General features: G+C 43.8%; 1 protein-coding gene across 1 annotated transcript in view; it reads left to right on the top strand.

Annotated features, from left to right (window-relative positions):
* Positions 1–17,096, top strand: part of LOC139559684 (potassium/sodium hyperpolarization-activated cyclic nucleotide-gated channel 2-like) — a 69,741-nt gene that overhangs the window by 7,100 nt on the left and 45,545 nt on the right. The window contains exons 3-4 of the mRNA XM_071375887.1: positions 2,942–3,365; positions 12,861–13,022. Of these exons, the coding sequence (XP_071231988.1) occupies positions 2,942–3,365; positions 12,861–13,022 (586 nt within the window). The remainder of the gene's footprint in view (positions 1–2,941; positions 3,366–12,860; positions 13,023–17,096) is intronic.

Below are 17,096 nucleotides of genomic sequence, written 5' to 3'. Positions count from 1 at the left end.
TTGGGTAGATAGCGTTCTCCTGGCATCCGCCAAACCCAGATTCGTCCGTCGGACTGCCAGATGGTGAAGCGTGATTCATCACTCCAGAGAACGTGTTTCCACTGCTCCAGAGTCCATTGGCAGCAAGCTTTACAACACTCCAGCCAACGCTTGAAATTGCGCATGGGGATCTTAGGCTTGTGTGAGGCTGCTCAGCCATGTAAACCCATTTCATGAAGTTCCCGGTGCACAGTTATTGTGCTAACGTTGCTTCCAGAGGCAGTTTGGAACTCAGTGGTGAGTGCTGCAACTGAGGACATACAATTTTTACGCGCTTCAGCACTCGGCGGTCCTGTTCTGTAAGCGTGTGTGGCCTACCACTTCGGGGATGAGCCGTTGTTGCTCCTAGACGTTTCCACGTCACAATAACAGCATTTACAGTTGAGCAGCTCTAGCAGGGCAGACATGTGACGAACTGACTTGTTGGAAAGGTGGCATCCTATGACGGTGCCAAGTTGAATGTCACTGAGCTCTTCAGTAAGGCCATTCTACTGCCAATGTTTGTCTATGGAGATTGCATGGCTGTGTGCTCGATTTTATACACCTGTCAGCAACGGGTGTGGATGAAATAGCCGAATCCACTCATTTGAAGTGGTGTCCACATAAACTCAGCAAAAAAGAAACGTTATCTCACTGTCAACTGCGTTTATTTTCAACAAACTTAACATGTGTAAGTATTTGTATGAATATAACAAGATTCAACAACTGAGACATAAACTGAACAAGTTCCACAGAAATGTGACTAACAGAAATGAAATTATGTGTCCCTGAACAAAGGGGGGTTCAAAATCAAGTAACAGTCAGTATCTGGTGTGGCCACCAGCTGCATTAAGCACTGCAGTGCATCTCCTTTCTCATGGACTGCACCAGATTTGCCAGTTCTTGCTGTGAGATGTTACCCCACTCTTCCACCAAGGCACCTGCAAGTTCCCAGACATTCTGGCAGGAATGGCCCTAGCCCTCACCCTCCGATCCAAGAGGTCCCAGACGTGCTCAATGGGATAGAGATTCGGGCTCTTCGCTGACCATGGCAGAACACTGACATTCCTGTCTTGCAGGAAATCACGTACAGAACGAGCAGTATGGCTGGTGGTATGAGGGTCATGTCAGGATGAGCCTGCAGGAAGAGTACCACATAAGGGAGGAGGATGTCTTCCCTTTAACGCACAGCGTGGAGATTTCCTGCAATGACAACATGCTCAGTCCAATGATGCTGTGACACACCGCCCCAGACCATGACGTACCCTCCACCTCCAAACCAATCTCGCTCCAGAGTACAGGCCTCGGTGTAACGCTCATTCCTTTGACGATAAACGCGAATCCGACTATCACCCCTGGTGAGACAAAACCACGACTCGTCAGTGAAGAGCATTTTATGCCAGTCCTGTCTGGTCCAGCGACGGTGGGTTTGTGCCCATAGGCACAAACCCACCATTGTTGCCAGTGATATCTGGTGAGGACCTGCCTTACAACAGGCCTATAAGCCCTGAGTCCAGCCTCTCTCAGCTTATTGCGGACAGTCTGAGCACTGATGGAGGGATTGTGCATTCCTCATGTAACTCGGGCAGTTGTTGCTGCCATCCTGTACATGTCCCGCAGGTGTGATGTTCGGATATACCGATCCTGTGCAGATGTTGTTACATGTGGTCTGCCACTGCGAGGATGATCAGCTGTCTGTCCTGTCTCCTTGTAGCGCTGTCTTAGGTGTCTCACAGTACGGACATTGCAATTTATTGTCCTGGCCACATCTGCAGTCCTCATGCCTCCTGGCAGCATGCCTAAGGCACGTTCACGCAGATGAGCAGGGACCCTGGGCATCTTTCTTTTGGTGTTTTTCAGAGTCAGTAGAAAGACCTCTTTAGTGTCCTAAGTTTTCATAACTGGGACCTTAATTGCCTACCGTCTGTAAGCTGTTAGTGTCTTAACGACCGTTCCACAGGTGCATGTTCATTAATTGTTCATGGTTTATTGAACAAGCATGGGAAACAGTGTTTAAACCCTTTACAATGAAGATCTGTGAAGTTATTTGGATGTTTACAAATTATCTTTGATCGATAGGGTCCTGAAAAAGGGACATATCTTTTTTCGCTGAGTTTACTTCTGTATATATAATGTATTTTCTACATTGGAGGTGTACTAAAACAATGATTGACAACAACAATGCTCATTCTCATTCATCAATCATTAATTTTCATATTCCTTCAGGTTATGCTTCAATCCTATACCCCAACCTGAGCACTCCGCTCTGCCACCTCTGGTCTCTTGGCCGTCCCACCCCCACTGAGGGTCAGCTCCCGCTCAGCCCAGTCAAAGCTCTTCTCTGTCCTGACACCCCAGTGGTGGAACGAGCTTCCCCCTGAAGCTAGAACAGCAGAGTTCCTGCCCATCTTCCCAAAACATCTGAAACCCTACCTCTTCAAAGAGTATCTGTAATAAGACATCTCAGTCTTATCCCCCACCCTATAAAAACATAAATAAAATAAAATTGCATTTGTCCTTTCCTACTAACACTGACTTTGCTGGTAACTACTTTATTCAGGAAGAATGTACTTACTGTGATATGTGGTTGTCTAATCTTAAGACGAATGCACTAACTGTTAGTCACAATCAATATTAATTAGCTTAACATAACCCTTCAGCCTAACATATTGTAGGTCTTTGTAGTTTGCTTACACACTCACCAGTTTTTGTTAGAAAGTCTCCAGTGCCTGTCCATTTCCCTCTCTTGCCTCTATCACTCTGCTTTTGTCCTCCATTCTATCCTTTTCCTCCACCTCTCCCTCTCGCTTTTACCTTTCCCTCATCCACACACAAATCCACTCACTCCCTCACGCACACACGCACGAACACACACACACAAACTCTCCCCTCTCTCTCTCTCGCTCCCTTTCTCTTTCTCCAGGTTCTACTGGGATTTCACAATGCTTCTCTTCATGGTGGGTAACCTGATCATCATCCCGGTGGGCATCACCTTCTTCAACGACGGGACAACCACCCCTTGGATCATCTTTAACGTCATCTCCGACACCTTCTTCCTCATGGACCTGGTCCTCAACTTCCGCACAGGCATCATTATCGAGGACAACTCCGACATCATCCTGGACCCCAAGACCATCAAGAAGACGTACCTGAAGACCTGGTTCATCGTGGACTTTGTCTCCTCAATCCCCGTGGATTATATCTTCCTGATCGTGGAGAAGGGGATCGACTCTGAGATGTATAAGACGGCCAGGGCCCTGAGGATCGTACGATTCACTAAGATCCTTAGCCTACTGAGGCTGCTGAGGTTGTCCCGGCTCATCCGCTACATCCACCAGTGGGAAGAGGTAGGACAACACTCCACACAGCCCCCCGAAATGCTTCATGGCCTATAATAATTATCATAATGAATTGCATCTATTCGTCACTTTTCACAATAGTTCTCAAAGAACTTGAAAGGGGCTGGAACTCAAACTAGCCTCATCAACTATTTATTGTCCTGATGATAGGAGAAAGGATGATAACTATAGTATACACATAGTACCATTCTCCTGGAGCTTGTAAGATGGAAACTCATCTCATCCACTACTAATGTGTAGTACCCACTCACAGCATCGTGGCTACATAATACATGGTTTAGGATAGTCACCATAGATAACTATGCTAGAAAGCTACATGGCTATGCTAGAAAAGTACACGTATTGTCAGAGAGAAGGTACAGTAGGGAGGTAGGACAGCATTGTATAGAAGCAATTTGCAGAAGCTCATCTTCTGCAAATTGCTTCTATACAATGCTCATAGCACCATCACGCAAGTTCCCAATGATAATGGATTGGATTAAAAAAATGTTTACCACACTTTCCACTGTAGGTCTAAAGTGCTTTACTCTAGATGTAAAGTGCTTTTACATTGCACAGTGGTCAACTCACCTCACCCACTACTAATGTGTAGTTACCCTTGGGAGAAAGTAGGCTAACATCCTTACGTGACCCATGGGTTCAGGGTAGTCACTAGATGGCCAGGCTAAAGAGGACAAGTGGCTATTGTCACGGAGGAAGTAGTCTAAGAGCCAGGATCGTGCTAATGCTGATGATCGTAATGAAAGTGGGTAGGGAATTTTAGGCAGTGATTTTGGGTAGTGATGGTTAGTGAATTGTGGGTAGTAAGTTGGGTAGTGAGGGATAGTGAATTGGGTAGTGAGGGGTAGTGAATAGTGTGACAGGTTGTCCAGACAAGTTGTCTAGGTGGAAAATCATAGAATGCTCTGCCAAGCATGAAATATTTGACAGGTACACCACACTGTTCTGTACCCAGGACCTCTTGGTCCCCCATCCATTTGGACTTCTTTATAGATTAATATCAAAGCAGAGCTTTGGTCTAAGTGCCGTCAGGTCACCGAGTTCCATCTAAGAACTTTAGTTGTTGGCTGACAACCAATAAGCTGTGAAACAGACGTTCAGTCTGGACCCAGCCCTGTCTGTGTTTGTTCCTAGTCGTTTGTCGAGGGCCAGGAGGTTTACTTTGCTGTTCTCGACCTGTGTGTTGTTGTTGGCAGGAGGGTTTAAACTTTAAAACACACTTTGCATCCTAATCACCATCAGTGCCGTCGCTGTCTCACCGTTTGACCCGCGACTCCCAGAAGGCTTCTGCTCATCTTGATAAGAAACATTTTAGAAGAGGCAAACACAGTTAATAAATGAAGAGGCCGAGGAGGAGCAGGTGGGGTGGTAATATGGCACACTGGAGGGGGTGCTCACTATGATTATATATCTGGCTAATTGTTATTATTATTATAATTCAGCTAGGCTAGCGTTCCTCGTAGGTTCGCCTTTAATTGTGTCACCATTCATTTTCTGTCTCTTTGTTAGCTTCGGATGGTACTTGATTGGTTGGTTTGTCCTTTGGCCATTACTAGTTATTCGTTCATCTACAATATTTAAAAAAAAATATATTCTACCTTTAATTAACTACGCAAGTCAGTTAAGAATAAATTCTTATTTTCAATGATGGCCTAGGAACAATGGGCTAACTGCCTTGTTCAGGGGCAGAACGACAGATTATTACCTTGTCAGCTTGGGGATTCGATCTTGCAACCTTTCGGTTACAAGTCCAACGCTCTAACCACTAGGCTACCTGCCGCTCCCTGTGGCAGGTAGCCTAATATACCTCTGCTCTATTCATTTTCCCCCCGCTACTGTGTTCTCTTGGAGGGGCCTTGGTCCGTCTATCTATCCCTCATCTCACATCGATGCCACATAAGGTCTGATGGGGATAATGGGATCATTCAAACTTTTCTCTTATGAAAGTATTGGCAGGCCAGGCATCGGGCGCTAGCTGGCATTTTGCAGTGGTGTGGATGGTGGATGCACCGGGCCCTGTTTGTGCCCCTTGCCTTTGGCTAATTGGATTTCTGGAGACATGATGTGACAAACACACAGAGCGGTGCATGATGGTTAGAGGAGGATACTTGGCATGCATGGAAGAGAAGCGCTGAGATGGGTTGGTGTTAAACAGGCATAGACAGGCAGACAAGTAGACAGCAGTCAGATGGACGGATGGAGCAGTTGGCAGATCCTGAATGACTGGCAGATCTATCCCTCAGATGCCATATTTGAATACTTCCTAAATTGCATCCTTCCTTTTGATAATCACTGATCTGTATGTAGTTGGATAACTGAGTTCAAGATCTCTCCACCCTCTCGCTCGTATTCATAACGTCAAACAAGGAGGCATAGAAGGAATGAAGGAAAAATGCTTGTATGTAGTGTTTGTACAGGAATGATGGAATGAAAGAAGGATGCCTGCTTTGAGTGTTTGAACAAGGCCATAGAGTGGAGTTTGGAGAGGAAGTGTTGACAGTCCCTCTCCACTGTTTAGGGTTGAATGGTGTGCCCTTAACTTACGCTGTACTCTCTACTAATGAGAATTGCCATGGCGACATAACTCTTTGTTCTGTGGTAGTAGCAGGTTTGTTTTTGCTTTTGTTGTTGTTATTCACTTGTCCAATTGATTACGTGAGTGTTTATTGTTTTACACAATAAAGACTGGAGGGCCTCAAGGAATAAGTCATTCTAGTGATTACATTTTCACACAGAAGCGCTGAGAATACGCCTCAAACTGTTTTCTATTACTGCTTCCCTTTGGTTGTCTGTTTACGGTCAGTAAGAACCGTGATGCTGTCCATGGTGCTGATTAGAGTTGTTGGGTTCTGAGAATATGAAAATATACTTATTCATGTCGCTGATGGAGTGCTGAGGTTTAGAGGGTCTACACCAGAAGTTAATGGTTACAGGAGGAAGGTATGTCGTCTGTGCAACTAAGCTTGGAATGTGTTGAGTGCAGGAAAGTGATTACATGTGGCAGGTATTTGATAAGGAGAGACGGGTGGAGATCTTAGAAACTAACAACTGTCACTGAGGGAGAGAGGGTAATGTATAACGTTTACATTATGTCAGGATATGTTATTGTTAGCCATCAGGGATCCTCTGGGAGGAGAAGAGACACGGTTTGGTATCAATAACCATGACAGCCTTGAGTTGGGGAGGAGTGATCACTTTGGGGTAGAGGGTCAGGTTCGATGATGTGAGGAAGAACAGATATCACTAAGGTTCTGTCTAGCAACAGAGATGCATTGGCTGTTCAGTTGTGGAGGAGGAGACTCAGCTTAAAAGAAAGGGTTAAATATCAGTGCTCGTGTGAAATGTTTTTTTTGTCTGAGTGACAGCTGTGTTGGTTAAGCTTCTCTAGTGTCCGTGAGTTATTTACTCAAAATTAGAACCTAACAGAGCCGTACAGTTTGCCAATCAGTTACATGTTGGCACCAAACGTTCCATTAAAGTAGCATTCTAATCTGCATTCTCTGTAGAATGTAATGGTCTTGGTACCTGTGGGTGCCAACATGCTGCTCGTACGGATCCTATATATCTTAAACCGAGTTAGCAGAACTCTGTATACTGTTAATATGGCTCTGGTACCGTACTCTTAGAAATCAAATCAAATCACATTTTTATTAGCATTTTATTAGCATATGCGCCGAATACAACCTTACAGTGAAATGCTTACTTATGAGCCCCTAACCAAACAATGCAATTAAAAAAAATATGGATAAGAATAAGAAATAAAAGTAACAAGTAATTAAAGAGCAGCAGTAAAATAACAATAGCGAGACTATATATACGGGGGGTACCAGTAAAGAGTGAAAGTGCGGGGGCGCCGGTTAGTTGAGGTAATATGTACAGTGGGGCAAAAAAGTATTTAGTCAGCCACCAATTGTGCAAGTTCTCCCACTTAAAAAGATGAGAGAGGCCTGTAATTTTCATCATAGGTACACTTCAACTATGACAGACAAAATTAGAAAAAAAAATCCAGAAAATCACATTGTGGGATTTTTAATGAATTTATTTGCAAATTATGGTGGAAAATAAGTATTTGGTCAATAACAAACGTTTATCTCAATAATTTGTTATATACCCTTTGTTGGCAATGACAGAGGTCAAATGTTTTCTGTAAGTCTTCACAAGGTTTTCACACACTGTTGCTGGTATTTTGGCCCATTCCTCCATGCAGATCTCCTCTAGACCAGTGATGTTTTGGGGCTGTTGCTGGGCAACACGGACTTTCAACTCCCTCCAAAGATTTTCTATGGGGTTGAGTTCTGGAGACTGGCTAGGCCACTCCAGGACCTTGAAATGCTTCTTACGAAGCCAATCCTTCGTTGCCCGGGCGGTGTGTATGGGATCATTGTCATGCTGAAAGACCCAGCCACGTTTCATCTTCAATGCCCTTGCTGATGGAAGGAGGTTTTCACTCAAAATCTCACGATACATGGCCCCATTCATTCTTTCCTTTACACGGATCAGTCGCCCTGGTCCCTTTGCAGAAAAACAGCCCCAAAGCATGATGTTTCCACCCCCATGCTTCACAGTAGGTATGGTGTTCTTTGGATGCAACTCAGCATTCTTTGTCCTCCAAACACAACGAGTTGAGTTTTTACCAAAAAGTTATATTTTGGTTTCATCTGACCATATGACATTCTCCCAATCTTCTTCTGGATCATCCAAATGCTCTCTAGCAAACTTCAGACGGGCCTGGACATGTACTGGCTTAAGCAGGGGGACACGTCTGGCACTGCAGGATTTGAGTCCCTGGCGGCGTAGTGTGTTACTGATGGTAGGCTTTGTTACTTTGGTCCCAGCTCTCTGCAGGTCATTCACTAGGTCCCACCGTGTGGTTCTGGGATTTTTGCTCACCGTTCTTGTGATAATTTTGACCCCACGGGGTGAGATCTTGCGTGGAGCCCCAGATCGAGGGAGATTATCAGTGGTCTTGTATGTCTTCCATTTCCTAATAATTGCTCCCACAGTTGATTTCTTCAAACCAAGCTGCTTACCTATTGCAGATTCAGTCTTCCCAGCCTGGTGCAGGTCTACAATTTTGTTTCTGGTGTCCTTTGACAGCTCTTTGGTCTTGGCCATAGTGGAGTTTGGAGTGTGACTGTTTGAGGTTGTGGACAGGTGTCTTTTATACTGATAACAAGTTCAAACAGGTGCCATTAATACAGGTAACAAGTGGAGGACAGAGGAGCATCTTAAAGAAGAAGTTACAGGTCTGTGAGAGCCAGAAATTTTGCTTGTTTGTAGGTGACCAAATACTTATTTTCCACCATAATTTGCAAATAAATTCATAAAAAATCCTACAATGTGATTTTCTGGATTTTTTTTCTTCTCATTTTGTCTGTCATAGTTGAAGTGTACCTATGATGAAAATTACAGGCCTCTCTCATCTTTTTAAGTGGGAGAACTTGCACAATTGGTGGCTGACTAAATACTTTTTTGCCCCACTGTACATGTAGGCAGAGTTATTAAAGTGACTATGCATAGATGATAACAGAGAGTAGCAGCGGTGTAAAAGAGGGGGAGGGGGGTGGCAATGCACATAGTCTGGGTAGCCATTTGATTAGATGTTCAGGAGTCTTAAGGCTTGGAGGTAGAAGCTGTTTAGCAGCCTCTTGGACCTAGACTTGGCACTCCAGTACCTCTTTCCGTGCGGTAGCAGAGAGAACAGTCTATGACAAGGGTGGCTGGAGTCTTGGACAATTTAGGGTCTTCCTCTGACACCGCCTGGTATATAGGTCCTGGATGGCAGAAAGTTTGGCCCCAGTGATGTACTGGGCCGTTCGCACTATCCTCTATAGTGCCTTGCGGTCGGAGGCAGAGCAGTTGCCATACCAGGCAGTGATGCAACCAGTCAGGATGCTCTCAATGGTGCAGCTGTAGAACCTTTTGAGGATCTGAGGACCCATGCCAAATCTTTTCAGTCTCCTGAGGGGGAATAGGTTTTGTTGTGCCCTCTTCACAACTGTCTTGGTGTGCTTGGACCATGTCAGTTTGTTGGTGATGTGGACACCAAGGAACTTGAAGCTCTCAACCTGCTTTCACTGCAGCCCCGTTGATGAGAATGGGGGCGTGCTCGGTCTTATTTTTCCTGTAGTCCACAATCATCTCCTTTGAGTACAGTATTGTTCCCTGGGGTACAAAGATCAAAATGCACATGATGTACCTTCAGAGATACACATGTGATCTCACATGGTTCTGTACGGTAATGCATTGAAGAAAGGTACATATTTGTACCCACCAAAAGATACAATGATGTTTTTGCCACTTAAAAGGAACTAACGGCTTTGTCAATGTGGTGGTGCCATAAAAGGCCAATTAGTACCATAATGTAGATTTTTTTGAATTGTTTTAAATATCTGTGTTTTTGCATTTACATTGATTGATTAATCTTATGCTACACAGAGATAAATAAAAAAAAATCTAAATTAATCCAGTCATTTATTTCAATTTTTTTTTACCCTTTACTGAAATGATTGTTCCAGTTTAAATGCCTTAGGAAGTCTCCTCACATTGTTCCTATCCCTGGCAGTCATTCTGAATGCAGGTTGCAGGTGAATATAAATTCCAGCTGTTGGAAAGCCTAACTCTGGCTGGATTCCAATAGGAATTGCACATCACTTTGCATGCCAGTATAACGTAACTTGCAGGTAGGGTTGCAAAATCCTGGTAACTTTCCCAATATTCCCAGGTTTTCCAGAAATCCCAGGTGTAAGATTCCTGGAAACGTGAAGGAATAAGCAAGAAATCCAGTATCCTTCAACCAGGATTTCTGGAAAATCTGGGAATTTGGGAAAAGTTATCGGAATTTTGCAACACTGCTTGCATGTGGCCTGTAAACTATGAGTTTCAGGCCACTGTATCATGGTAAAAGTAGGCCTTATAAAGAGTTTAGTTTTAATGATAACATTTGCCTAGGAACTCATTTGGTGAAGGCCACAGGATTGGAAAAAAATGAATTCAACAGCCATGTCACTGTCACTAACAAATACAGTCATGGGGGGTAACTCTACAATGCACTTGAAAAGGCATGGCACACTGGGAAATTATATTGGAGGCATGGCTTAGTGGGGGTGTAGCCTTCAGATAGTTATTTTTGGTCACCCGTGAGTGTTGTACCAGTTTAAGTGGTCTATGGTAGGGATACATTTTAGCCACTTACAAGGAACAAATGGCTTTGTCAATGTAGTGGTTCCTTATAAAGGCAAAATGTACCTTTTACAAAAACACACCTTTGTACCTGTGGACTATACAGTATGTAAGAAAGGTACTATCTGAGTTATGAACTGGGGTACAATTATGTACCTACAGTATATCTGTCACGTGTGCTCCCTCTCCGACCTCTAGGTCACCAGGCTGCTCATTATGGCGCACGCTTGTCACCCTCGTTACGCGCACCTGCGCGACATCAGACTCACATGGACTCCATCACTTCCCTGATTACCTTCCCTATATATGTCACTCCCTTTGGTTCCTTCCCCAGGTGTTATTGTTTCTGTTTCTGTTTCATGTCTGTGCGTTGTTCGTGTTTCTTGTTTTGTATTATGTTGTGTTTATTTGTTAAAACACTCCCTCTTGCTTCCCGACTCTCAGCGCACTCGTTACAATGTCTAAAGGTACAAAGGATGACCTAACAGAGTACCACCCCAGTGACAAGTGTGTGTACCCCTTTAAGAACAAAAATAATAATACATCTAACAGTGTGTCTGACCCTCTCCTCCTCAGCTGGTTAACATGTCACTAATCACGAGTTGACCTCTAAGCAGCAGTTGGACTCTTTATAAATAGATGTGATGAAGTGCAGTATTTTGTCCGTTTCCAGCTCATAGAAACCAACTGTCACAAGGCCTGAAAGGTTAAAGTGGCATTTCGAAATATCAACTGGTGATTCATGTCCAATCACAGCCCTTGTAGAGGTACTGTATGAGGACAAAGTCATCAGTCAGTGACTGTGAGTTAGCATTGCACCATACTCTGACTAAACTGCATTTCGTTTTCCATCTTGTGTTTTGTTAATACTTCCTCAGGGGTCGTTGAAAGGTGATTGTCCTTGCGGTCAGTTTGGTTTCTTGTGCAGAAATACAGATGTATATGTTTTGGTGAATTTTGTCTAGTTGGGCTTAGAGAAGCATAGACAGATTTTAGCTGGTTACCCCATGATTTCAGCCATCACACCAAAGTACTAATAGATGGTTGGCTAAAGTGACAACCTTGTGACTGAAGATGTTTGATAAGTGAGATGACGTATCAGGAATCCTGATGGTTTCCTGTCCATCACACAGAGAGAGAGTGTGTGTGTATGCGCGTCTGTGCCTACAGATTTGTGTACTGGTATGTGTTTGTGCGGTAGTGAGTGAGAGACTCCTGTCATGTGTGTTACATCTCTGATTGATGTGTTGTACCTGGCTGTAACAAATGTCTGCTCTGTTCCTGCTGTGTCTGATGGGGAGCTGTCTTTCCTCTCTCATTAATCATGCTTGGTGTGGTCCAACGGTACAGCAGGCAACATGGTACTGCTGACTGGAGTCTTCTCATTTAATCCTGCTTCTAGGACTTGTCATCTTGATCACTAGAGAATTTTGCATTAACTCTTAAGGATCTCTACAGATCGGTGTCCCAACCACGGGACATTTGAGCTAATGTGCGCTAATGCAATTAGCATGAGGTTGTAAGTAACAAGAACATTTCCCAGGACATAGACATACCTGATATTGGCAGAAAGCTTAAATTGTTGTTAATCTAACTGCACTGTCCAATTTACAGTAGCTACTACAGTGAAAGAATACCATGATATTGTTTGAGGAGAGTGCACAGTTATGAACTTGAAAAGTTATTAATAAACCAATTAGGCACATTTGGGCAGTCTTGATACAACATTTTGAACATAAATGCAATGCTTCATTGGATCAGTCTAAAACGTTGCACATACACTGCTGCCATCTAGTGGCCAAAATCTAATTTGTGCCTGGGCTGGAATAATACATTATGGCCTTTCTCTTGTATTTCAAAGATGATGGTACAAAAAAACATATTTTTTTCTTTGTATTATCTTTTACCAGCTCTAATGTGTTATATTCTTCTACATTAATTTCACATTTCCACAAAGTGTTTCCTTTCAAATGGTATCAAGAATATGCATATCCTTGCTTCAGGTCCTGAGCTACAGGCAGTTAGATTTGGGTATGTCATTTTAGGTTAAAATTGGAAAAAAGCGGCGGAGGTTTTAAACAGGAAATCTCAAATGAAACAGAATTCCGTGACTGTGATTCTGTTTCTCGCTTTCTTTCTCTCTCTCTATTTCTCTCTTTCTCTCTCACTCTCTCTCTTTCTCTCTCTGCTTCTCTATCTCTCTCTTGCACAGGCACACATACACACACACATACACACTCTCTCTCTCTCATCCTTTCTCTCCACTTGAACTAATTCTCTGTCTCTCTATCTCTGTTTCAGATCTTCCATATGACCTATGACCTGGCCAGTGCGGTGATGCGTATCTTCAACCTGATTGGTATGATGCTGCTGCTGTGTCACTGGGATGGCTGTCTACAGTTCCTGGTTCCCATGCTGCAGGACTTCCCCTCAGACTGCTGGGTCTCCCTCAACAAGATGGTGGTATGTGTTTGATTCATGACATCGTTTACATTCATAAGTTAAACCAACGAGTAGAGAGGCAATAGGAAACATCAGTCATAAGCCATTCATGAATCAGTTCTTATTCATAAACAATAAGAATAGTCTCCCACACTTACACAATGCACGTATCAGTAGTATTTAGTAACCACAGAAGCATTTCATAAGATAGGCTCAACGCTTGCTTTAATACAGATACTCTTGTTGATTTATCGATTGCCCAAAAGACCTTCATCTAATTGCTCTTGATGAAAGCTTCCTAATGAAGGCTTATTGGGAAAACACATCAATGTGTTTTAACTAGAAATCAATCCAATGAGTAGTTCTATTGATGGTTGTTTGAACTGTCTCCTGTTAGAACCGTCAGCCAGTGAGCCAGACACAGCCAGCAGAGCCATCTAAGGACGAGCGAGGGAAAGCCCTCTCGTTCTCTCACCGGGGTGGGGCGATGACAGGAAAGATTAAAGGGGTGAAATGGGAATGTGTCCGGGCAGCTGGCTCCTTTGTTCCTGTCTCTCTTCTCTGAGAGATAAAAGCCCACTGTTTATACACTCTTAGAAAAAGGGTTCTTTGGCTGTCCCCATAGGAGAACCCTTTTTGGTTCCAGGTAGAACCCTTTTTGGTTCCAGGTAGAACCCTTTTTGGTTCCAAGTAGAACTCTTTTGGGTTCCATGTAGAACCCTCTGTGGAAAGGGATTTACATGGAACCCAAAAGGTTTCTACCTGGAACCAAAAGGGTTCTCCTATGGGGACAGTCAAAGAGCCCTTTTGGAAACCTTTTTTCTAAGAGTGTATAAACCGTTTTTAGGTTAAATATAACCTTTTTTTCCAAGAGTGTAGGTCCATCCGTCAGCCCAGCCTTTTACAGGTCCATGGAAAACTGCCCTGTCTCCCAGGCCCTAGCCACAAGGCACAGCTCTAAATGGGGTTTTAAACGGATTGGGTTCTGTTCCTCTGCCGTCATTGGGCCTGTAAATCTCGTACATTTTCTGTTAGTTAAAAATTTTCCTGCAGGGAAGATGTTGAAGTGTGTTCCTTTTTATCAACGTACAGAACTAATACCCCATCAAATGAATCCCCCGGTGGGCCTCAAGCAATGAGAAGAGAAAACAAGTGTTTTCCTTTCATCCAAGTTGTGAAGGAACGAATCCCTCTTGGTTTGTGATGTTCGATTGAATTATGCTAGACTGTTATCTGTGCTGTGTTTTCATCTGTTTGATGTTTAAAATCAGGTCAGTTGATTGAGAAAGGTGATTACAACCTTGTGAAGTATTGCAGGGTTCAGGTGAGGGGTCAAGTGACCAGAATAGATATTAGTTGATCAGTTGATTGATCAGGTAACCATAATAATCTGAAAGGCTTGTTTGAGAAAGGCTTGTTTGAGAATGTGATGAGAACAGTGAGGATCATGTGGATCAGCCAGGACATCACATCCTACCTGTCAGGAGCGTTATTGACAGTTCCCATAATTGTGATGTCAGACTGTAATAAACCTCCATAACCTTCTCTGACAGATACTTAATGTCATTCATATGACAACCCAACACAGGCATTCTGACTGGCCACCTCAAAGCAAAAACTCAGAGTTTACCCTTCTATGATAGACAACTAGGGGTCCTGAGGACTGTGTTGTATACTGTATAAACTCCCACATGATACTCTCTCCCACCCTGACAGCTAGCCTAGCTCTGGCAGGCCGTTGACTTCCTCCTCCTCCCCCCACCTAGTATAACCAAGGCCAGGATCTCTCCAGAGGGCTGTCACTCTTTAGCGAGCGGCCCAGGTTGGCAGGATGCAGTGTTCCCGAGGCCCCCTGAGACCTCCCTCCTATTGAGTGGCTGGCTACTTGTAATATTATCCACTATGTAGCAGCCAGGACATCCATCATCACTACTAGACCTACACACGCTAAAGTACAGGCCAGTGGAGGTGACAGGAGGGCACACAGGCAGTAACTCATGGAGGGCGAGGTGAGGCGGATGGGGGCAAGGGCGGGCGGGTTGTAACCCTTTTGAAGAGTATAAACCGCCTGTTCCCTTCTTTGTTGAATGGATGATGTCACATAAGGCTAATTATTCAGTGATAGAGCGGTAGAATTCCAAAATACACAACCTAAACGGGTTCTTTGGCTGTCCCCATAGGAGAACAATAGCAATTACCATGGCAATTAAGCATCGATTCTTGAACATTTTAAATAGACGGATGTTACAACCACCAGGGAACGCTGATCAATTCTAGTCCGTTCTATCAATTTGAATTCTATGTTGGGAGGGATTGTGGATTAACAGTGAGAGAGAGTTTGTTTTTCCTCTGCAGACAGAAGAGCCATGCGTCACAGGAGTGAAGGGGCTAAATGGATAATGATAGCGGCAGCAGCAGCAAACAGACAGTCAGGCTTTCAGAACTGTAATTATTGGTGTTGATTAAACACTACCGTAAAGAACAGATGTGCTTAACTGAAACGACTGGCCAAGATATACGGAGGCTCTTGTGTACCTTGAGAAAAACTGCTTCCTTGAGACGTCAGTCTCTGCTACAGGAGACTGGTGAATGGAGGAAGGCTCATAATGGCTGGAATGGATTAATGGAATGGCATCAAACACATGGAAACCATATGTTTGATACCATTTCATTTATTCCATACCAGCCATTACAATGAGCCCGTCCTCCGATTTAAAGTAACACCAGCCACCACTTCCCTCTGTGCGTTACTGCATATACAATAACTAGTCTATCCCACCCGGCAAAAACTAGTTGAATAAACGTTGTTTTCCACATAATTTCAATCCCCAAAATCTATGTGATGACATTGAATCAATGTGGGAAACTGATTGGATTTGCAAGAAGAAAACCTAAGGGCATTTCATATTTTTAACCTAAATCCAATGATGGCGAGATGTCTTTATTTCACGTTGAATAACAACTCGACCAAATGTAAATCAAAACTAGATATTGAGCTGACGTCTGTGCCCAGTGGGATACTGATCCCGTCTGTGCCCAGTATCAGGGTGGGCTAAAGTGAATTTCGAGTTTCAGAGCCCGTATCCAACGCTACATAATTAACTGTGATCAGACCCCCAACGGGTACCGAGTGGAAACAGTAATTTGAAATCAGTGAAGGAATCAGACATAATAAGTTTGTTGTCCCTGTCTGAGAGAGAGGCAAGACAAAGGAAGAGATCATATCTAGCCCCATTATCTGGTCTGGGTTTTGAGTGTGTGAATAATCCCACCAAAGTCATATGTTCCTGAATGTACAGCAGGGGGTGTATTGCGGCTATGTGACAGTGCAAGGGGTTTTACACTGTCTAGGGCAGCGTTTCCCAAACTCTGTCCTCGGTACCACAAGGGTGGCACGTTTTGTTTTTTGAATCAGCTGTGTAGTGCTAGAGCAAAAAACGAAATGTTCACCCCTTGGGGTCTGGAAAACGCTGGTCTAGGAGGTCGGGGCATAGGCAATGACTTAAATGTAAAGGCACAGGAGACCGGAGCGCAGTGCAAACAAAGAGGCTTTTATTAAGAAAAGGCTCATTAAATCCTGGCTCTTTCAGAGCTCTACAGGGTCCGATTTTAAACATAGAAAACAAAACAAAGTCAACAGGGCTAGCCAAAACCTTAAACTCTGCTAATCATATCGGTCCTAGCAATACCTTCGCGCGACGTGTGCTCTCCCCCAAAATGAGCGCTGCACACCTTTACATCTTTAGGCTGTCAATTAGAGGGCTGCCACATCCTCATTGAGGGGACCGTGTTCAGCTGCAGCTTGTTCCCCTAGCCCTGCTGTACCACAAGCCAATTCATTCTAACATATGGAGAACTGGGGTTTGCCAGAAAACAACATATTGAAACTAACAGCAACATGGGAACAAACACCTCTGTAGATTTTGTCTAGACTATGTATATGATAAAGGGCAAATGGGCAAGCAAATTAATCATATGAAGAGAAAGGTTAGCTAAGCTTCTACCACATTGCATGTGGAGTTCAGTAGTTCCATGTTATAATAATAGCGTCTCTCTGGCCTTATCTACTGTACTGCTCCTCTGTGGAACCCAAGT

The sequence above is a fragment of the Salvelinus alpinus genome, chromosome 30 (genome assembly GCF_045679555.1).
Source record: "Salvelinus alpinus chromosome 30, SLU_Salpinus.1, whole genome shotgun sequence".
Lineage (NCBI taxonomy): Eukaryota > Metazoa > Chordata > Actinopteri > Salmoniformes > Salmonidae > Salvelinus > Salvelinus alpinus.
Note: the sequence above shows the minus strand (reverse complement) of the source record. Positions and strands in the feature narration are given on the sequence as shown.